Consider the following 23,635-nt stretch of genomic DNA (forward strand, 5'->3'; position numbering starts at 1 on the left):
TGTCCCAAACCCTGGGAAACAGACAATGTGCATTATTACCCATTTTCCAGCGTTTGGGAGCGAATGGTTGATTGTCCTTTGCTCCAATCAATTACCAGATTTTTAATCCCACCAGACATGTTGGACAGAAATATTTAGGTGTGTAGCCAGCTTTAGGAATCAGACATTGTTGTGCTTTCAGGTGGGCTGTCAATTTAATGGCTCAGTCCCTCCTTTATGATCGGTAGTGTACTATGCTGATTAGCCTGGCCATTGGAAAGGTACAGGTATGTTCACCTCTCTAACTGTAGAATAGCAGGGCTGAACCGGTGAGGGATAAGGAACAGCCTATAGCTTTACAGTACTAGCCATACCCCTCCCTTGTGTTGTGGCTATGCCCTGTCTTGATCCACAGATCCCAATATTCTGGATAGTATGCAAAGTGGTGGGTTCTCTTTGAAGAAATACACATTTGTTTTCTTGCATGGGACTATAAATGTCACAGCAGTCTGAATTACTGCACGGAAAGTTTATTTCCCCCAATTCTATTCTCCACGCTGTGAATAGTGCCAGGAGATAGAGCTCCAGAAAGAGCTTTCTGAGAATGGAAAAACTTGCAGTACTCGTGGGTGCGAAGTCGCCCCACAGGGATTCTGTTTGTGCCATTCTAAGGCTTAAAACAGCATCGCCGCCCTAGTATTGTCAAAATTCTGCTTGCACCCCAGGACGGATGCAAGCAAAAATCCACTAGGCGGTAGCAGTGTGCCGATTAGAATAACGCCAGGAGCTCTCTCCCGGCGCTATTCACAGCGCAGAGAACTGAACTGACTCTTCTGTTAATGTAAAAGGGTCAAATTGTATTATTTTAATTGCAAAGCAATGTTTCTTAAACAAATACTGTAAAGGAGCATACACACTATAAGATTATATTTCCAATCTGGCAAATTGAAATGAAAATCTGGAAATTTCTGGGAACAAATTAAAATCAACTATTTGCTCACAAAAACTGGAAAATGGATAAAAACGGTCACCTGCATAAAGGGATTTAACCAATTTGTCTGAAATACATTTTTCCTCTCTTTTTCCACGTTTGGGAGCAAAAGGTCAATTGTGATTTGCTCACAGAAATGTCAGGATTTCTATTCCAACCAGCCAGATTGGAAAGATAAACTTATAGTGTTTATGGGCCTTAACTCAGAAATGAGTCAATTTTGTAATTTAACGGTCTAAACAATATAATTTTTCTTCTTTAAAAATCCCATCAAAAGCCTCCTATTATAAATAAGATCACTCTCACCTCTGCAATTTGTCCATAAAGATTGTAAATTTGCACAAAATTGCTTGGAGCCCTATGTGGCAACAAGAACTTTTGAGCAAATTCATGCAGCTGTATAGTGTGGCTGCCACAATGGGTCACACCCGCAATAACATTGTGTATAATTGGGTTGACCCCATGGTGTAGTATTGCAGAAAATAAATAATGCTAGGACGTAGTGACTGGTGCTATTCCTATCCTCAGACCAGTCTGTCCCCTACACCATCCAGGGAAACAGAGCTAGATAACTGACCATTACTGTACCAATCAGCAGGTGGCCGCACTTGTAGTACAGCAGCCTACTAGAAACTAAGAACCTCTACTCTAACTTTGTATTCACCTTTGTCCAGGAAGATCTATTTATAAACACCAATCAATTAATTGAATTGCTCCGTCATGCACTAATTCGTATAGATGACCGGTACAAGTGAATCGTCCCAACTGTCCAGTCTAGGAAACACACACCTGTGGGCTTTAGCTTGGCAGAATCTCCAGGTGTGAGAAGCCCAGACACCCCCGGAAGATCTGAGAATGTTAGGCTTTCTGCTTTGCCACATTCATTGCTGGTCTCTTTTTTCCAATGATCGGCCTAAACAAATAAACAATATAAAGTAAAAAATAAAAATAAAAGATTTTGTGATAGTCTGTACAAGTCTATGGAGCAGGGGGTGTTGGGGTTTAATTGCTCCAAAAACATATAGCTTTAAATTACACTGCTATTTACGTTACAAATTTCAATTAAAGCTTGAAGTGAGATGAACAAAAATGGGAGAAAACAAAAAAGTAGGTTAGGTTATTTTATTTTCATAATGGAAAATAAAGAATAAAACATTTGCATGCAAGTCGTCACCCTGCACTGTGAAAATCATTACATTGGCCACACCCCCTCCCATTACTAGGGCCCGGAAGAGCTGTCAGCACCCCTGTCTCTCCTATACTGCCACGCACACACTTAGGGTCACCACATTTTAAATAATAAACTCCCCTTATTCAAATTCTATTTCCCATCAGTTTATATTTGATAAAAACAGAGGACCAAACATTCGATAAATTAGGTTCTTGCAATATCAAAATGGTATGCCATGTTATATTATTCCTTAACATTTTCTGCAATTAATTCAACACCAGCATATAATAAAATGCACGATCAATGGCAAGTGCAGATTTAATTCTGAAAACCTATGTTTACAATAGAGATTTTTGCAGCATTGGAAAGGTGGATTAATGCCATTGGAAGAAAACTTCCATATTTTGGGGTGTGTATGCACAAATAAATACATTTTTGGTACATTTTATTTGCCGTATGAGGAGGTAGGAAGAAACGAATTAAGAGATGCAAATCTTGTGCAGGGTTTGAGCTGGGAAATCATTTTAAGATACGCAAGAAGATATACAGTATGTTGCTGTAGTGTTAATTGCCTTGTACGTTAGCAGAAGTATTTTATACTTGATTTGTTAATTTACAGGCAGCCAATGTACTGACAATGTGGAGCAGAAGCAGCACAACGATTGGAGAGTCGAATCAGTCTAGCAGCTGCATTCAAATGGTTATTGGAAGACCAGTGAGGAGGCTATTGCAATAAATGATACAAGAGATAATGAGTGCACTGTTTTGTGTGAGGAGATATGGGCATATTCAGGAAATATTACTCCTATGCACAAATCAGGACTTGGAAACAGATTGAACAAAGGGAAAATAGAACAGTCAAGGATGACACACAGGCAGCATGCTTTGTGTTGTTGCAGAGATTATTAGAGATATTAGGAATGTACTAACTTTTGTTGACTAATGGGAATATTAACCCCTTGAGTAATATGCCCGGAAATTTCTTGGGCACAGCTGCGCTGCCCCGGGCATACCACTTTACATTAGGTGCGCGCCAGTGGTGCCTCCACCTCCACCCCCTCCTGTCGCCTACACCCCTCCGCTCGGGCGATCGTACCTGGAACTCCCCTGCCACGTGCCAACATTCACTGTGACCTAGGAGGCAGGCTCGGGGATGGTCGGAGCGGCTCGGGGGGACTCGGGAGAGTTCAGGCACCAGAGTCCTCCCAAGCCGCTGTGAAACATCCCCGAGCCTGCCGCCTGTGTGGTGACTGACAGGGCAGGGGGAAGCGACAGCAGGGGAGCTCCGGTGTATGCCAGAGCAGAGGTGAGGGAGGGGGAGCAGAGGAAGATACAGTGCATGTCGGAGCACAGACCAAGCATTAAGTTAAATGGAACGGTTTGTCTCAAAGCACAAATCGGGGAAAGGATACTGAAAAAATATCTGCTGCATTGAAGATCTCAATGAGCACAGTGGCCTCCATCATCCGTAAATGGAAGTAGGTGGGAACCACCAGGACTCTTCCTAGAGCTGGCCGACCATCTAAATTGAGCATTCTGGAGAGAAGGGCCCTCGTCGGGGAGGTGACCAAAAACCCAATGATTACTCTGTCAGAGCTACAGCTTTCCTTTGTGGAGAGAGTAGAGCCTTCTCAAAGAACAAGCATCGCTGCAGCAATCCACCAATCAGGCCTGTATGGCAAGACGAAAGCCACTCCTTCGTAAAAAAAGCACATGGTAGCCCACCTGGAGTTTGCCAAAATGCACCTGAAGGACTCTCAGACCATGAGAAACAAAATTCTCTGGTCTGATGAGACAAAGACTGAACTCTTTGGCATGAATGCACCATCCTTGCAGTGAAGCATGGTGGTGGCAGCATCATGCTATGGGGATCTTTTTCAGCGGCAGGAACTGGGAGACTAGTCAGGATAGAGGGAAAGATGAATGCAGCAATGTACAGAAACATCCAGGATGAAAACCTGCTCCAGAGTGCTCTTCAGACTGTTGGCAGGACAATGACCTTAAGCACACAGCCAAGATATCAAAGGAGTGGCTTCAGGACGACTCGTGAATGTCCTTGAGTGGCCCAGACTTGAATCCAATAGAACACCTCTGGAAAGATCTATAAATGGCTGTGCACCAATGCTTCCCATCCTACCTGATGGAGCTTGAGAGGACATGCAAAGAGGAATGAGCAAAACTGCCTAAAGATAGGTGTGCCAAGCTTGTGGCCTCATATTCAAAAATATTTGAGGCTGTAATTGCTGATGAAGGTGTATCAACAAAGTATTGCGCAAAGGGTGTGAATACTTATGTACATGTGATTTTAGTTTTTTGGGGTTTTTTTAAATAGCAAAAATTTTCAAACAACTTTTTTCACATTGTCATTATAGGGTATTGTGTGTCGAATTTTGAGGTAAAAAATAATTTATTCCATTTTGGAATGGCCCGATACATCCGAATCAGGTGAAATCGAGCCCAAATTGCATAGTGTATAGGGCCTTAAGCCTTGTGATATTCCAACTTGAAAATTAAATAGATTTGGATCCGAAGAACCGAACACTGAAAGTAGGATGAGAACCATAATAGGATAGTTTACTGAAGATCTTCTGGTCTTGAGAACTGATATATGGTGTGTGTGACGTTCTGATGTACCTCTTGTTATTATGGTATAACATATGTTTATTAATACTTTGTTTAAATGGTGTACTACAGTACAGTATATAACTATTGTTCTAATGGGTCAGGAAAAGTTTATTTCTGTACAGGGAGTAATGGCCAATTTATTTGCATATCCATGCTTTCTATGTAGAGTTCTTAGGGTGTATAATAAATAACTATGTGCATGGCATAGACAGTAGAAAGGGAGCTTTATTTAGGGCTGTTTTTTATATGAAGAGGCATATGAAATTTCCTGCATTTTCATTTGCTTTTCAAATTACATGTTTTAATCCATTACATCTGAATATTACTGTATATTGCATTCAAAGATCAATGTTTTTACGGGATACGGTCACTAGGTCTCCATCAGGATGGTGGACAAGCATTAGGTCGACATGCAGGAAGGTCGACAGGGTCATTAGTTCGACACAAGCATTAGGTCGACATGGGGAAGGTTGACAGTCAACATGGGTTAAAAAATAAAATAAAATTGAGCCAACATGTGCCGGCAGGCAGTATTTCATGCCCCACCATCCACTAATAGTGTGCCGTGCGTAGCGAGCCATGCGAAGGGACGCGGTACTACGTTTCAGTGTCCATGTTGACTGTGTAGAAGTTCGGGACAAAAAAAATGTGGATCTGTGTGGTTTTGCTAAGTGTTAATCTTGTGAAACAGATGCAGTGTCAGTTATAAGATATGAAGGGTTTTGTTTGCATGTAGGAAAGCAAACAGAAGAAAGAAAAAAGCTTTGTGGGTGCACTCTTGGATGTAATGTGTATGAATTGATTTAAAACCTAACTTTTATTAGGATCTTCTAAGATTAAGTGGCAAGAGCTAATACTTGTAACTATTGAAAATAAATTTAAGGAAAATTAGTTATGAATAAAATGTAGTATGATCCCTCTCAATTCTGATCACACCTTAATTTCCATTCAGCGCATAACGTCTTCGTCATCATTGATGTGGATGCATTGTGACTATAGGCGAAAATGAATGGCTTGGTCCCTTATGTTTTAAATACCCTGTCAATTATTTGATTAAGGGATTAGTTGCCCCAGCAACAGTAATGCAGGTATTAACAGCATATATATATATATATATATATATATATATATATATATATATATATATATATATATATATATATATATATATATGCAGTAGGCATATCCAGTACAATTTTTGGGGACAGGATGCCCTTTCTTTATACCACACCAGTTATTCTTCAGGAGCCAGAATAGTATTCAGTTGGGAGACTCCTGAAGAATAACTGGTGTGGTACAATGATACACAAAAAAGCAGGGTTAATAAAAACTTTACTTCATAAAAAACATGAATGAATTAAATATACAATGACCCTGATCTCAGATTGTATTACATTTCTAGCCAAATAACATCAATGACAGATTGGTCGGAGGGATCAGGCTCGGGAGAAGGGATAAGGGAATTAGTATTAAAGAGTGGAAATGGGATGACCCCTATGCAAAGGCTAGTAACAGGTCATGTAAGTAAAAAGGATGCCCCAATGGTGATACAAGCTATTAAAATATGGGGAGAAGTGAATAAACTACACGATTTCCAAAGTCTTGATACCGAGTACCCCCTCGGCGATACAAAAGGGTTGAGTGAATTGAAACATCTCCAAGTACTTAAGGTTTGGGGGAGCTATGGGGTTAAGACATTAAACCAACTGTATGTAAACAAGGAACTGAAATCCTATGGCCATTTGCAGGAGGAATTCTCATTACCATCTTCTCATATTTTTAGATATCTCCAGCTGAAAAATGCACTAGGTGCCCAATTTAAAGGTCAGGTCCCAGAATTCGGCATATCGCCCATAAAAAAAATATTGGCTAAAGGTAAAAAGATTTCTAAAATATATAATCATATGTTGCAAATTAAAAATGAGGATGGGCTGAGCAAAACAAGAGAGAAATGGGAGGAAGATATGGGACAGATAAGCGGGGAGGAATGGAGTAAAGCCATGAATTCAATACCTAAATCGACAAACTCGATTAGGGTTCAACAAACCCAATTATATATATTACACAGGTCTTACATGACTACGGGGAGGATGGTGAAATTTAAAGCTATATCTTCAGATAAATGTCCAAAATGTAACTGCGCTCCAGGTACATTTTATCATCTGCTATGGGACTGCGGGGTGGTTCAAGAGTTTTGGATAAGGGTTAAAAGGTATTTAGTTGAAATGGGGATAAAAGAAAATATTCTCACACCTAAATGCTGCCTGTTAAACATAGTTAATGATGGAGTAAAAGATAATAACGAAAAAGCCTTGATTGTTAATCTGTGTTCCTTGGCCAAGGTAATGATAGCTAGATCTTGGATGGCCAAAACTGGGCCAGAATTCAAAGGATGGATAGCATTGGTAGAGTACATAGTACGACATGAAAAACATATTCACAAGAATAGGAATACACTGGGGAAATTTAAAAAGATATGGAGTAAATGGTTAGTAAAATATTAAGGTCACATACACATAAAATAAATAAAAACATCTAATAGAAGTAGTGAGTAGTGACAATTAGTTATAAGTAACCAAATATATGACACTTATTTAATTAAGTAAAATGCATAAATCACAAAAAAAAAAAAAAAAAGAAAGAGGGTGGGAAAACTCATCAGTAAACACGGACAAAAAAAAAAAAAAAATGTAGATGCGGATTAACACTTAACGGCACATGTATGAGGGAAAATGAGATCTAAAAGGGTGAACAATCACAAAGAAATTAAAATATTTTTGATAAATAGTATGCACAAAAAGCACTTATAAATAGAATTACCAGTGTAGTTCAATTGAATTATAGAGTCAACAGATTAAACAAGTTGCTAGAAGAAAGCTTTATTAAGGTAGCAGTATCCCAAATAAAATCATGAAAAGAATAAGTAATCGGGCTACGGACAAGAGAATAATAATAAGAAAAATCAAAAACGAGACAGGGCAAAGATTAAAAGAGGAAATAAGGAACAAGGGATTTTAGTGTTGGGTCTAGACAGGTGTGTGAAATATAAGTGCAGATGCAGTAATTAGGTAGAAAGGAAGTGATAGATAACTAATGGTCACTTATTGCAATGTACGTATATATTTATGATGTTTGTTAGGTATGTTATGTAAATGTAAATATCTTGTGTGTACGTGACACACAAGGTGATGTTTTTTATGTATGTTTTTTGTATTGAAAAATTTAATAAAAAGGATTAAAAAAAAAAAAAAAATATACAATGACACATTAAAACAAAAAAATAGACCTCATTATCAGGTGGAACTTTAGGGTTTTTGAGAAATTTGGGGCAATGACAATAGGTAAGTGCACTTTACCATATGTTGTGGTGATTGCTTCCAATGGAAAAGGGTGAGATTGAAACCTGCTGTGGGGCGCCAAAGTCCTCAGTGATATTACGGTTTCCGTATGTCAAAACAGCTGGAGGAAGTTGGTTAAAGAGGTTTGGTGTCCACACACATTAGGTACCAGAGTCCTCTCTAGTAATACGGCATCAGATGGTAACCCGTTGGAGGAAATGAACTGGTAAGTCTTGGAAGTTGGTGTGTAATTTTGGCCACCAAAAAGTATCCAGACTAGGCGCTGCCCAATGGTAGTGACCAATTGGTCATAGAGACATAGAATTTGAAGGCAGATTTTTTTGTAAGGATATCAATAAGCTTATCCCAAGCATGTATAAATTGTACTACTGTATTTGCCTCTACCACCTCTGATGGGAGGCTATTCCACTTAGAAAGAACAAGAAAAAAGAGGGAGAGATGTCCTATGTCGGTGCACCAAAGCAGAGTAAAACATAACTTTTATTATTTTTCTTTTAAGAACTGCGAGATAAAAATAAATACATATAATAGACAAGGGTGGGGTGACACATTGTTAAAAACTAAGGTGGCGGGCAGATGTCTGTCATATGATGTAGTATATGTGCTGATTTTACTGAGAACAGTGTGCTCTTGATCTGTTAAACTGTACAGACCAAGTGTGAGCAATATGAGCAGGCAATATGCCTCTGGTAGTAGATGCTCTGGTTGCCGCAAATTCACTCGTGTCAGTTGGAGTGTGGCACGTTCTATAGATTAGTTGGTGACGGTCAGAAGTGAGTCGGCATACACCTAACAATCTCACAGTGTATGGGTGAGAGTCACTCCAACTCCCTTGGGAGAGTCACTTTCTGAGTCACTATCTCTAGTGATATAAGCCCAGTATGGAGGCACTGAACTAAGTAACAACAAAAAACTAAAACTCCTATCAGCTACAGTCTGCCTGGTACAGGAGTCAGTTAGGTAGAGTATGGTGCCTACTGGGTATTTATTCACTGTGCTAGTCCAATGGAGTCGCCTCCAAGTGGACCGTAGCTGACTGCAGTGAACGCCCTTAGAAGGGCTATTGCGGCATAGCACGATTCAACAGATAATCAAAATGCATAGGTAAGAAAAATAATAAACAGTTACAAACATCTGCCCGCGCACCGCTAGCCGGCACGCGCTTCGCAGATTTTAGCTTCCTCAGGGCCAACCTACCTAGGCTATTCCACTTATCTACTACTCTTTCTGTGAAGTAATTCTTCCTCACATTTCCCCTGAATCTTCCTCCCTCTAGTTTCAGTGCATGTCCTCGTGTTCTGTTGCTCCTCTTCCTGTGAAGAATCTCTCCCACCTGTACCTTGTTAAAACCCTTGATATATTTTAAAGTTTCTATCATGTCCCCCCTTTCCCTTCTCTGCTTTAAAGTATACATATTTAGATCTTTTAGTCTTTCCTGGTACGTTTTGTGATGTAGGCCATGCATCATTTTATTTGCCCTTCTTTGTACAGTCTCTAATGTATTTATATCCTTCTGGAGATATGGCCTCCAGAACTGAACACAATATTCTAGGTGAGGTCGTACCCATGACCTATACAGAGGCATTATTACTTCTTTCTTTCTACTGCGGATACCTCTCCCTATGCAACCAAGCATCTGACTTGCCTTCTTCATTGCTTTGTTACATTGCCTACCTGCCTGTAAGTCCCCTGAAATAGTGACACCTAGATCCCTCTCTTACTCAGTAGTTTCCATTATAGTGCCATTTATACTATATTTAGTCTTTGGATTTCTGAGACCCAAGTGCATGATTTTGCATTTTTTGGCATTAAACTGTAGTTGCCATTCTCTTGACCATTCCTCTAATCTACCTAGATCAGGGCTGGGCAATTGAGGCCCTCCAGATGTTGAGGAAATACACATCCCAGGATGCTTTGCATTAGTTTTGCTATGTGGCCATGCTGAAACTGATGCAAGGCATGCTGGGATGTGTAGTTCCTCAACATCTGGAGGGCCGCAGTTGAACAGCCCTGACCTAGATCCTCAATCATTTGTTTTACCCCTCCTGGTGTGTCTACCCTGTTGCATACCTTTGTGTCATCTGCAAAAAGGCACATTTTACCCTCAATTCCATTTGCAATATCACCAATAAAGATATTAAAAAGCACCGGTCCAAGTACAGATCCCTGGGGTACATAGAAGCAGTTGTCACCAAACTGTGTCCGAAGTGGTCACCAGAGGATGTCCAGGCTGGGGGTGCCAAGCAGTGGTTTCAATCTCACCCTTTTCCATTGGAAGCAATCACCGCTACATATGGTAAAGTGCACTTACCTATTGTCATTGCCCCAAATCTCTCAATACCCCTAAAGTTCCACCTGATAATGAGGTCTATTTTTAGGTTTTAATGCGTCATTGTATATTTAATTCACTCATGTTTTTTATGAAGTAAAGTTTTTATTAACCCTGCTCTTTTTTGTGTATCATTGTAACAGTAGCTCTGCTATAATTCCTTATGTCTGTTGGATAAACACGCAGCAGCCCCAAGGACTAGAACAAAACAGCATGGTGTGTCAGTCCGAACACTGAAACAGTAGGAGCCCTGCAGTATCATGATGCAGGTGTGCGAGCTGTCATATTCCCCATGGAGTTTTACGACATAACATTACAGCATGGCACTGTACCAGAAATGTTATTGTCTAGGCATAGATGGCTGACTGCTTTTTATGGTTGGCATTTACCACACAAAAATAAATAAATAATACATACACTTTGTTTGGGTTTAACTTCTACATCACTGCTACTTTCTGAAGATAACGGCAGCACTGAAAGACAAATAAAATTCATTAAGAGTATAACTTCCCTATCATCCATCTATACACACACACACACATACACAATAATATTTTTTTTTTTTTTTTGCTGAGCCAGAGTAGAGAGAACACATTGGGGGTGGTGGGAGAGAACAAGTTATCAAAAGGTGGGGGGCGCAAACGATGAGTTGCCCTATCCAAGCTGCTGTGTACTAAAGAAGGGTGGTCAAACCCGTAGAGGTGAACAAAACAGATACATTGGCTGATAAATGAATGTGACAGTTGTATTTAGAGACAGGTGCCAATATAAATCAATAAAAACAATTTATTAATACATAGAGACAGGTGCCAATATAAATCAATAAAAACAATTTATTAATACATAATAAAAAAAAAACACATATGAATAAAAACTGAATGGACATGAAAAACAACACTGGATGGCATTTCTACATGCGAAACACGTTGGTGGAGGAGAGGGAATCCACAGTCCCATACCTATTACTACAAGCATTGGGAGATTTCATTTGAGTCCGAACCAGCCTACCCGATATCCATCTTGTCCTTTATCCCAGTTTTGGAGGATTTGTCCTGAGACCACCGGAGTGGACACCTTACCATCTGGCCGGGGAACTTTACCCCATTATCATACCGCCATCATATTAGGAACAGGACCCCCCCATCTAACGGGACTACAATAAGGACATCCAAAAAGGCACCATAGGAACGGATCTCAACTTCCACTCCCCAAAGAAATACGGTACCGTATGGACTGATCTCTAATTGTTATTCCCTCCCTAAAGCTCTATCCATTTGAGCACTCAATGCCATCCAGTGTTGTTTTTCATGTCCATTCAGTTTTTATTCATATGTTTTTTATTATGTATTAATAAATTGTTTTTATTGATTTATATTGGCACCTGTCTCTAAATACAACTGTCACATTCATTTATCAGCGCAGTGTACATCATTCATCTGTTTAGAGAGAACACATCCAGGTGTCCTATTATATAGGCGATCTACAAAACATCTGTAGAGATTGCCCCAATACTTTACCACTTAAGGAGGGGCCAAATTGAGACAAGTTTTAGTCTTGACTAATTGGGACCGTGTGAATAGGCCTGGTGCCTTTTCCTTGTTATGTGAAGAGACTTTTACATTATCCACCCTATTTAGCCGATACCCCTGAAGAAGCCCCGTGCAGGGAACAGTTTTGGAAAAGAATTACTCCAGTACAAAACTTAGAGAGATGGCAGAGAAAAAGCACTAGCTGTAACCCGAGCACAATGGATGTTAAGGGCTACAAAACCGCAAAAAACAGCGACCTTGGCACTGGCTTTTTGACAAATGCAGACAGGAGCACTTCCTTACCAAAAGGAATGGGGTGTATAAATGTCTAGGGGGCACCACCTGCACCCTACATAGAGAGTGTCAACTCTTTCCCTCAACCCCACAAAGGAACGCGCATCCCCATTAAGCACATCCTCACCAGATATGTAGTAAGTAAGTAAGTTTTATTTATATAGCGCACTTTCTCCAACAGGACTCAAGGCGCTTTACAGACATTAAAAATAACAATGCACATACTGCAATAGAAAGGGTTATCAGTACAAGGAACAGACAACAATGGCAGTAGAGATGTACAACACACATACAGATATGCACAAGATGCATTCTAATAAGGGACACGAACATGGCGAACATATTTACCGAGCTGTGCAGTACCCAGGCAGTCAATCAGCAGCGCCACATGGTGATTGCACAGCCAGTAACAGTACTGATATATATACACTCTAATGACGGACACAGATGGAACCGGTCATCTGTCAGACCAGACTTAGGTCTACAGTCATTAGGTCGACCTCGGAAGGTCGACTGTCCCCAAGGTCGACAGGGTTAAAGGTCGGCATGGGCCAATGTCGACATGGTTTTAGGTCGACATGAGTTTTTCACTGTTTTTTGAGCCGACATGTGCTGACAGGCGGTATTTCATGCCCTACCATCCACTAGGGCGTGGTGGGAGAATAAAATAGTGTGCCGAGCGCAGCGAGGCACCGTGCCCGAAGCATTGCGAGCGAAGCGAGCAATGCAAGGGGCTGCAGTTCGACTCCAACTGTGTCCATGTCATTCGGGTGAAAAACTCATGTCGACCTAATGACTGTCGACCTAAAACCATGTCGACTTTGAGCCATGTCGACCTTACGTCATGTCGACCTTGAGCCATGTCGACCTTTAACCCTGTCAACCGTGGGGACAGTCGACCTTCCGGGGCCGACCTAATGACTGTTCTGACAGATGTAACGCTTCCACACAGACATGGGGAACATATAATTACTGAGCTGTGCAGCACCCAGGCAGCCAATCAGCTACACTACATACGATTTCCATGTGGCCGACTCTATATAGTAAAAACCTCCAGACAGTTTAAGGAGAGAATGGCTATGCACCGGAGCACCATAAGGGCTGCCCTTATGGGAAAAGCATCAGACCAAGCCATTGCCAAGCATTTTTTTTACAACATAAGCACAGCCTGGCAAGCCTGCGATAATAGCCCATTGACCATGTCCCAGAAAACAGAGAGAAACCTGGCCTTACTGCGAAAAGAGGCACACTGGATCTACAGCTTAGGTACGTTCTCACCAAAGAGGCTTCATGAATATCTTTCTTTTAACTGTTGCTTATAAAACTAGTGATCGTTGCTAATGACAACGCATACACACAGCCGCATTCCGTTGCGCTGAACGCAGACGTAGTAATTATTCTGCACATCATCATGACCTGTATACCTCTGGCGCTGACACAAAAGAGAATATTGGATAATGTACTTGTTACTTTGAGAAGTTACCAGTTCAGTGCCGTCCTGCTTTGCATGCATCTGATGTATCTATGTTGCACTTTTCCTGATTGTTACTATATCTACATGATAAATGCTTTATCAGCACAGCAGATGAAATGAACATATCTATGATGGTGCTTGCCCTTCACTTTCACCAATTGTGGACACTACTAACCACTGGTTTTTATTGGTGTAAATAGCCATGTTAATTGTTCCCACTGTAACTGTCAATCTCAGCACTGCTGACGTCAGTACTACTGGCCAGCAGGCTCCTGATGCTGAAAATCAACTCGAGCCTGAGTCTCCTCATACTTTGAAGACCTTAAGTGCCGCCTATCCACCTGACTCTCATTGACACTGGAAAAAAGTCAGACTCATGTCGACCTTTCTGACCTAGTGACTGTATCTAGAAACGGATCCAGAACCCAATAAAACACAAAAGAGCATAAGCTGGAACACGCTTGTAAACTTTGACAATACAAAGTGCAGAGAACACATACCCCTCAATCTACTTTTTCTTTTTGGCCTCTTACGACTATAGTCTGCAGATGGTGTTGAGGATCTTCTCTTACTTTCCATACTCCACATTTCTTCATTTTCAACCATCCTAACTGCGTCATCGCTTTCAGAAAAATCAAAATCTCTGTAGTTCACAGCCTGTAGAGGATGAGTTAATATATAATTAAATAAAACAGAGGTGGTCAGCAACATCTGCAATTCACCCAGTGGCGTGCTCATAAGATTTGTCCACCTTAATTATTTTGCAGGCATGAAACAGGTCATTTAGTGTAGCTGAAAACTAGGTAAATATGAACCATATATTAGTGTTTGAAGCAATTTCTCATTTGCTCCCATATATTACCAGATCTGGTTTCCAACCAGAAAAACTGGACAGCTAAATCTGTAAGTGTGTACCCAACTTTAGGAGGCAATTGGCTTGAGTACCATGTATCAGTGATAACAAGAACATTTGAAAAATGGCAGTTAGGGTCTGGTTAACTTTATCTCCAGTAGGTACACATTGAACTATGCGGCATACGTACTAAGCCTTGTAGGGAGAGAGAAAGTGGACAATTATTAAGAACCAAACAGCTTCTGTCATTTTTCAAACACAGCCAGTAACATGACAGTTAGAAGCAGGTTGCCTGATATTTTAACTCAACCCACTTTATGTCCAGGGCTTAGTACATAGACCCCTAAATATTGTCTGTTCTATAGCAGGAATGATATACTGTGTGCGAGTTGGCAGGTATTTTTGTCTGAAAAACTTAATTCAGACATATTGCATCAGCCATGCAGCATAGCGGACCCCTAATATATCTGAAGATATAGGAGCACATCTGGCAGTATGTATGGGCCCCTAGTCTTGCTGCATGTAGCGCTGGTGACTGATCACTCTACTGGACAAGTATAGACAAATGCCCATTCAGTTGTGATATCACAGCAGACACATTGAATGGCAATCTGTGTGTGCGTTCGCACAACAGCGGGGTTGGCAGATATCTGCGTGTGTGTACTCAGCTGAAGGTATTGTAAGCCAGATAAAGAAGTTGGAAAGAAACTTACAAATAGAGTACTTAAAACAGGGGAGGGGAAAGGCTGTGTCCAGGACAGCCAGGGAGAGTTACGAGGTTATACGGTCCTCCCTCCAGTACTCTACAGAGTATGCGCTAGACCAGGGTTGGCAAACCAGTCCGCGACATCTACCAAGGGTCTGCATTCCTACTACAGATCCACAGATTGCCTGAAAAACATTAACTGTTAGTAGATCTTGAGGACCGGTTTAGCAACCCGTGCGCTAGACAATGGCTGTGTTATATAATAGATGAATACAGAGATACTGACCTAACAAGTAGATGCTCTGCTGCTTCTTTCAACTGGATAATGAAACTAGTGGTGAAAAGTACCAAAGTAATTTTGGTGAAAACGTCAGAAAAATGCTGCTTGCAGGTTTTCGGCACCACTTTAAAGGCCCCAACATGTATTTTCAATGCCCGCGTTAGATCTCAGATACCACAGGTTTCTTAAGTAGCTGCAATCTGGCAGCTTTATGTATCAAGCTGTGCAATTCAAGACCTTTACACTAATAGCTACAGCCAACTTCTTTCTAAAATTTACTAATTTGCTACTTTGGTTTAGAAATGCATTGCGAGCACACTGGCTGAAAATGTTAGGGCATCCAGTCAGGCATTCCATACACACGCCAGGATGGCGCCCTCCCCTCAGCAGCCCAGCAAAGTTTCACAAAACTGCAACTGAAATAGGTCTACTGTATGATATACAGTATCATCTAGTGTTTCCCTGTGGGAGCTGTGCACTGCTAGTCCCAAAGCAAGAGCAGCTTGTTCATTCCACAATGGAAGGACATCCTAACTAACATGAAGTACAGCAAAGTGTGTCTGCTAAAACAGATGTGGAAAGCTTCACTTCTAAAGGTGCCCATACACGGTACAATATCGCATCTCATCGCATCTCATTTTGTAATGCAATGCAATGAGATCTAGTACAAAAAGTATGTGCAGCACATACTTTTTGAGCTGTGGGACGGGAGCGGGCATCTCATCGCACATAAAAAAATGTACTGTGTATGGGCACCTTAAGGCCTAATCAGCATTAGTTCTATGTTTACAAGAATTCACAGAACTACAACTCCATCCAGAAGCACGAGGAGGCAGCTCAGCACAGAGTAAAGTCACCCCCCATGCCGGGTCCCCCTACACCTAGCTGCGAATCCTGACACACCCTACAAACTGTCCGGATGATCCTCCTTTGTCTGGACTGCTCCCCCCAACACTGTGTGGCCTTCCCCCGCAGTCACAGGCTGCAGTTGCATTTTCCTGAATAAGTCTGCAGTTTACGGGGGTTGAACATGATAAGGATTAGCAAAAATTGCTTAATAGTGGTTTTCACCAATCTGCGGTGGATGCTGAATTTTCCCAATAGCACGCATTGTATCCTCAACTGAGCTCAGAGCCTGAATGCCTTCACTGTTGTGTTCGGTATACTTGAGATCCTGGCAGACAGTATAACTACTTCAAAATCCAGACCGCCGGTATGCCGATTGGGAGGGAAGTGCAAAAACTTACCTTGCGGGCAATGCTGCAGGCTTAGTGGCTCATTTCGCTTACCACAGGTTCTATTCTGCCTCTATGAGGGCTGTGGAACCCCACGAGAAAGAATAGCCCTTGTTGGTCCCTATCGTGACTGTCAGCGAGTTATCCAGCACCTGTTTTGTATGCAACTGTTTACTTCACTTTCTACCCTGGCACTGTCCTCTAGTGTTTATGCCATAGTTGGAATACACCTACAGTTTTTTCTTGCTGTTTGAAGCAGTACTGTGTTGCATTCTTTGGGTCATACTTCATTGTATACTATGAATTTGAGCAATACTGTGTTTCATAATATCACACTGGGCCATACTGTGCGACACATATCCTTTTGGGTCATATACTATATAAGGGGGATTTAGACTACACATCATAAGTAGTAATAAAGAGATATGCTCCCATGCTGAGACTTGTAATGCAGCACACAAAAGAAAAAAAAAAAAAGCAGGTGCACTCTCAACATTACTAATCAGAATACATTTAGCAAATTTATCATCAAGTAAAAGGGAGGTTCTTTGCATAAGTTTGCCCAAAAGCTACACACCACGTCCAAGATACATTGTGGTTAGGTTCCTAAAATTGTAAAGGTTCAAGTCCAGGGCATGGGATACCCCTAGGCCAGCCCAAACGAACCACCCCAAGACACCACATTAGTAAAAGCTAGCACTTACCAAACACTTTACTTGCTATATTCCACTAGTGGAGTGGTTTGGTTGGGCCGGCCTGATTAGTAAGTTTGAGAGCGCGCCAGCATTCAATTTTTTGTGTGTGTGTCAGATGATCAATTTGGGCAAATAATCAACTTGGGTCACGCAGTGTGGAATATGAATTGGGCCATGCAGTGTGGCACTAGCACATCATATATTTTGAGCTGGTGGAAGGTTTGGGCATGAGGCAGAATCTGATGACTAACAAGGAGTGTTTTTTGTTCCATTTTCCCAAAAATGTATGTATTGAATGTATTATAATTATGACAAATTGCGCTCTCCCTCTTGCTGCTGCTTTGACTGGCACTTGCATCAGTCAAAACTTCCTAGTGGCACCATTGGCTATTTGGAAGGGAAAACTAGGAATACCTTTTTGTTGGAATCTTGTGACCTGGTTCTTCTCGTATCCTCACTATTCCTGTGATAAACAAAATCAAACATTAATTTCTAATTATTATCACAATATGATATGCATACAATATGCTTATCAATCTATTGTATGAACTCTATATGATCAATGCATTATTTATTCTTTAACCCGGAGGTTCTAAAACCAAGTCCTCAGTTACCACCAACAGGTCATGAATTCTTCATTATACAGTGTCGCTGGAAGGAGGCATCACTGCACTCCCCAAGTCCTTACTAATGTCATTCACAACAAACACCTCAAGATTGCCCATCCAAAGACAAAACTCAGGTTCAATATCCGGTAGAAGCATAACTCTCTAAACCAGCAGCCTAATAACTACTTGGCATGGACTCCTTCTCGCTGCAGTATCCTGTAATATGATCCAAATGGCAGAAGAGTAAATGCCACTTTCCAGTATTCTCCTCATTCAAGCCTGAACTGCAGATGTTACAGTACTATGCTCCCAACCCCCTTTCCTTTTAAAACTTGTAATGGCTCACCTGTGTAACAAATAGTCTTCAGCACAAATGTGTGGTACCACAATTACCTTTACTTTGTGTAATGTTACAACTCAGGAAAGATGGGAAACTAACTGTGGCCATCCACTCGTGCTAGGTATCACATTCGGTACCTCTTATGCGATACCCTGCCATCTCATGCTGCTTTTACATCGCAAAACCTGCTTCGACCCGGTATTTAAAATGTTACTTAAAACGGGTCCATGCAGGTTAATGTCCCATTCACACCGCACATAGTACCCGGTATTATATATGTATGGATAAGCAGGTTTGCGGTGTGAAAGCACGCGGCCACTGATCGGCAATGATGCCGTTTACCAAATGTACGGCTGCCCCGGGAACATGGCGGAGTCTGGCGCAGAGGGGAGTACAGAGGGGGAGGCAGGCCCCAGGTGGAGCTGGCTAGCAGCGGTGACACTGGGAGTCCGGGGGATCCAGCAGGCAGAAAGGGGTGTGGAGCGGCCGGCGGGCTCCGGCACACTTATCGCTACTGAGCTCCCACTCTGTGTATATCTAATGAGCGGGAGCCAGTGCAGTGAATATTTAATGAGCGGGTCTCCGTCCCCCGCATATGTAATGAGCAGACCCGCCCATTTCATATGCAGGGGGCGGGGACCCGCTCATTAAATATTCACTGCACTGGCTCCCGCTCATTAGATATGCACAGAGTGGGACCAGCTCAGTGATCACTACTGTCCGGGTCCTAAATACTGTTTCAGACCCGTTCACACTGCCAAAAAAAAAAACGTGTCTGAAACATATAGGACACTGCTTTTTACCCGTTTAAGAAATACCGGTATTTCTTAAACGGGTAAAGCACCCTGGAGCTTTCACACTGCAGCTCTAAACATTTTAAAAAGGCAAAAAAATGGCAATATATCATTTAAGAGCTGCAGTGTGAAAGGGGTATCACCTGGCAGCTCCCAGTGAACAGAAATGCATAAAATACATTGTATGCTGCCCTTTTGCATACAATGTATCTCACGCGATCCTAGCAGGGACCACGACAAATATTCATGCCAGCCTGTAGGATCTGCGATGCGAGGCGCATGGGAACATGCCTCACATCGCAATTGCAGGTAAATGACATGCAATGTGTCACTTTATGCGATCATTTGCAGCAATGCATCTGAAATCGCATAAAAAGTGGCCATATCGCACTAGTGGATGGGGCCTTAACTTAAGTAATAGAAAGAGCATCAATTGCTTCTGCTCTGCTGTCCATGGTTTCCAAGGGAACGGTCGACAGTGTCTAGAAAGACAGTCAATAGGTCGATGCTGACAAAAGTTTGACATGCACAAGGTTGATACTGACAAAGGGTCAAAGAACATAAGGTCGACACAGACAATGGTAAGCACATAAAAAGTCTACATGAGTTTTTCGTGTTTTTTGGGGGGACTTTTCATACTTTAACATCCACGTTCATGCCAATTGGGAATGGACAGCGAAGCAAGCCATGTAAGGTTACATGCTACACTAATTGGGGGTCCACGTGCTCTGGTCTCGCCATTGACACAACAAACCCTAAAAAAACTGTAGACATTTTCATGTGTCAACCTTTTGGTGTTGACCTATTGATGGTCTATCTAGACACTGTAGACCTTTTAATCCGGAACCACTGTGCACATAATTGGAGTAAAACCTCATCACTTAGTATTTCTGATGTTGTCATTAGCTTTATTTGTAGATGCCACCATTTATTCCCAATCCCATGATTCATTTATTTATAAACCACTGTAAAATAGCTGAGAAAATCTGCGTTGTCTAAAGGCCCCCATACACTATGCGACTTCTCCCTTCGTAGAAGTCACATCCAATCTCCCTTGCGCCGCCCCGGGACCTTCCTGGGCAGCAGGATCGCATGTGGTACTTCTGAATGTGATTTATCGCATGCGATCCCCACTCTATGCGTTTGGGGGTCTGACGCGGAAATCTTACGTGCAGCAAGTATGATTTCCAGTATCAGATTGGAAGTCACATTTGGGCCGATTTCTCATCCCGATCCACCGGAATCGCATAGTATATGGGGGCCTTAAGTATGCATCTTACAAAAGTGAATACATCCAACCATTCCATCATTTTCAGGTGCCATTTTTAAAAACTCATTTTCAGGATGCATTGGCTAGAAGCTTTCATGGAAAAAAAGAAAAGAATATGGAATTTTTTTTTTAAACGTGGGAAACTTACACTGCCACTTTATCCCCATAAGTTAGGGAACAATTGTGGAAATGACTCCGCAATACACAATGGTTATAAAATGGCATAACCCCACTGCGGTTGGCTGTGTATAACAGGTCCGAATAGTAATTTGGAATGTTTATTATGTGTTTATATGCTTCTTTATATACTGTAGATCATCTATTTATGGGGCAGATGCATACCCTCCAACATGACCCATCCCATTAGGTACAAAATGCTCTGTTCCTGGACTTCCCTACCAGTGACAGTTACAGATGTGAGCCTACAGCACAGTCCAATATTCAAAGAGGGGAGGTCACATCAACTCTCAGTGATGTTTGGGATGGCAGCTGGTGTGGCTCCCCTTTTTGAATATTGGACTGTGCTGCAGGCTCACATCTGTAACTGCCACTGGCAGGGAAGTCCAGGAACAGAGCATTTTGTACCTAATGGAATAGGTCATGTTGGAGGGTATGCAGATGTATGAAGTGTTGTAATGGGGAGAAGGGGTATCCGCGCACGTTATGTGCACTATACCGCTTCTCCCCCAAGTAAGAAGGAGCCAGCGTGCGGTAAATGACAGGGGCATCTAAATGATAGCAGGCCGAATGTATGAACAGTTCCGTTCCGCCCGCTGCTGGTTTTGGCTTCGCCAGCATCAGGCTGGTGAAGCCCTATCTAAACAGCAGGGACAGCGCTGTTCCTGCTAGTAGCTGTGGGCTGCGCTGGGGATCTCGCATGAGCAGCGAGATCCCGCGCATGCCCAGTCGAGACGGCCGGGGGACAGGAGAGAGCGCATTAGTGTAAACTGATGCGCTATCTCCAGGAGGGTCCATCGTCGGAGGGGGGAGTTAGCACGTGGGAGAGTTAATACATCTTGTCGATGTCCCTTCCTGCTTCGCCTCGCTAATGAGGTAAAGCAGGAAGTATTATAGCGGCGTGATAAGCGCCGCTATAATACATCTGCCCCTATGTGTGATACTACTAATGCGATTTGTATTTCATATATTGCTCTGGTCATTTAGATAATAAAGAATATTGTTAAAAAAAAGAAAAGAAAGCGTCCCTTTTACTAGGTTATATACTACTGTTTTTTTTAGAATATCTAGCCAGTTTAACAGCTTTAGTGTATATAGTGGTGTGCCTGCATTATATTAAAATATATCGGAACTAGGAACACTACATCACATTATCGCCTGCACTAGTTAAAAGTGACAGCATGGGAACAAAATCTAGACTGCCTCCATGACTGATAGGCCAGGACTCTAAAATCTGTAAATCTATAACCTGTAAAACTGTATTAAATAAATATTATAAATGACAACCACAACAAATTAGACACAAGACATGTACTCCGTTTTTCTCCCCAAATCAAAACACATAACTGGATTCAAAGTAACAAAATTATTCCTGGTGTATATGTGGGTGTGTACATGTGATTTGGAATAGATTGTAAGCTCCACTGGTGCAGAGACAGGTATGAATGACAAAATGCTCTCCAAAGCACTATGGAATCTGTGTAGTATATACATAACTGGTAATACCTTATATACTCACTAGTGTCATACCTTAAATATACATTTCATTTGAAACACTTTTCCTTTGTATGTTTCAAATAAATATTAATAGGTCTCTGGAAACTTGAAGAATGTGGTCAGGCCCTACTTTGCTTCAGGAGATGCATCCATTTTGTTCTCTAATTTGCACAGCTACATTCATATATGTTTAGGCATCTTTAAATATATATAAGTCTGTTTTAGTACTGTATAGTGTATCTAGATTGTGAATACTATAATACCTGTTGGAAGAAGACACTGTTGTGAAAATGAACTCCTCTGCATTAGACACCTGGAATAAAGTTATGACAATCTTTATAAATATGAATGTTTAGTATAGCCAAGCCACAAAGAGCAGTAATGTACCAAGGTCACCAGAATGAATAGTCAAATATAAATTTGAGTGAAGCCAGATTCAAATGCAAAGTTTGGAAACCATGGAAAATGATTAACATACACATGAGATATAAAAAAAAAAAACTAGGGTGGTGCTTAAAACAAACAGCATCACTAACATAAATAGAATTAACAATTTATTATAAAAGAAACAACACTGTTTACAGTGCGTAACCATAATTATTAATATATATATATATATATATATATAGATAGATAGATAGATAGATAGATAGATAGATAGATAGATAGATAGATAGATGTGTCCTCATACATTGGTGTAAGTGTAACATCTGGTTCCGTGCAACTCTGCCAACGTAAGACTTTTTTTTTTTTGCCAAAAATGTTTCTTAGTTGCACGCTGAGACTGTGCTGATTAATGTTCTATATATGTCACTTGTATATTGTGTGTGAAAGTACATATACAGAGTATGTATACAGAGCAGAAAAGGACTGCAGATGCTATATCTAGCATCCGCAGCTCTTTTGTAATACAAGTACTAGGCCCCATTCCAACAAGTATGGGGCCCTCAATTAATGTGGTAGGTTTTCAAATGTATTATTTGTATTAATTGCATGTGTTTAAATTAAATTTTGTTTCCAATGAAAACCTTTACATAGAATACTACTTTTTGCAATTTTGCAGAATTTGGCTCGATGCTTAAGCAAGAATGGCTAAGTGTGTATTTTATTTAAAAAAAGTGCAAGCTTTATTCAAATATATTTTTTCTACATTTATTAAAATTCAAGATATTTTACCTTGATATATGGGACAGACTCTGGTGAATCTGCAAAGTCAAACTCAGATCTACAAAAGAGGAAAAGTGCAAGATAACCGATGTATCTACATCTCTTGTCTTCACTCACTTCCTCCATGCAAACATAGAAAGATAATGGCTAATTAGATACACTGGCCTCCCATAATACCCTACACAAGCATATCAAATATCACAAGGGAGAATGCTGCGTGATAGATAGAGATAATGGCAGTGAGCAGCTGATTGGCTGATAG

At 41.2% G+C, this 23,635-nt stretch overlaps 1 protein-coding gene across 5 annotated transcripts in view; it reads right to left on the bottom strand.

Moving 5' to 3' along the window:
* SYCP2L (synaptonemal complex protein 2 like) overlaps nucleotides 1-23,635 on the bottom strand; it is a 176,545-nt gene that overhangs the window by 44,429 nt on the left and 108,481 nt on the right. For all 5 annotated transcript variants that reach the window (XM_083187927.1, XM_083187926.1, XM_083187924.1 and 2 more), the window contains 6 exons: nucleotides 23,383-23,431; nucleotides 22,470-22,519; nucleotides 17,935-17,983; nucleotides 14,252-14,408; nucleotides 10,872-10,927; nucleotides 1,760-1,883 (listed from right to left, as the gene is read on the bottom strand). In XM_083187927.1, the coding sequence (XP_083044053.1) occupies nucleotides 1,760-1,883; nucleotides 10,872-10,927; nucleotides 14,252-14,408; nucleotides 17,935-17,983; nucleotides 22,470-22,519; nucleotides 23,383-23,431 (485 nt within the window). The remainder of the gene's footprint in view (nucleotides 1-1,759; nucleotides 1,884-10,871; nucleotides 10,928-14,251; nucleotides 14,409-17,934; nucleotides 17,984-22,469; nucleotides 22,520-23,382; nucleotides 23,432-23,635) is intronic.

The sequence above is a fragment of the Crinia signifera genome, chromosome 5 (genome assembly GCF_055691185.1).
Source record: "Crinia signifera chromosome 5, ASM5569118v1, whole genome shotgun sequence".
Lineage (NCBI taxonomy): Eukaryota > Metazoa > Chordata > Amphibia > Anura > Myobatrachidae > Crinia > Crinia signifera.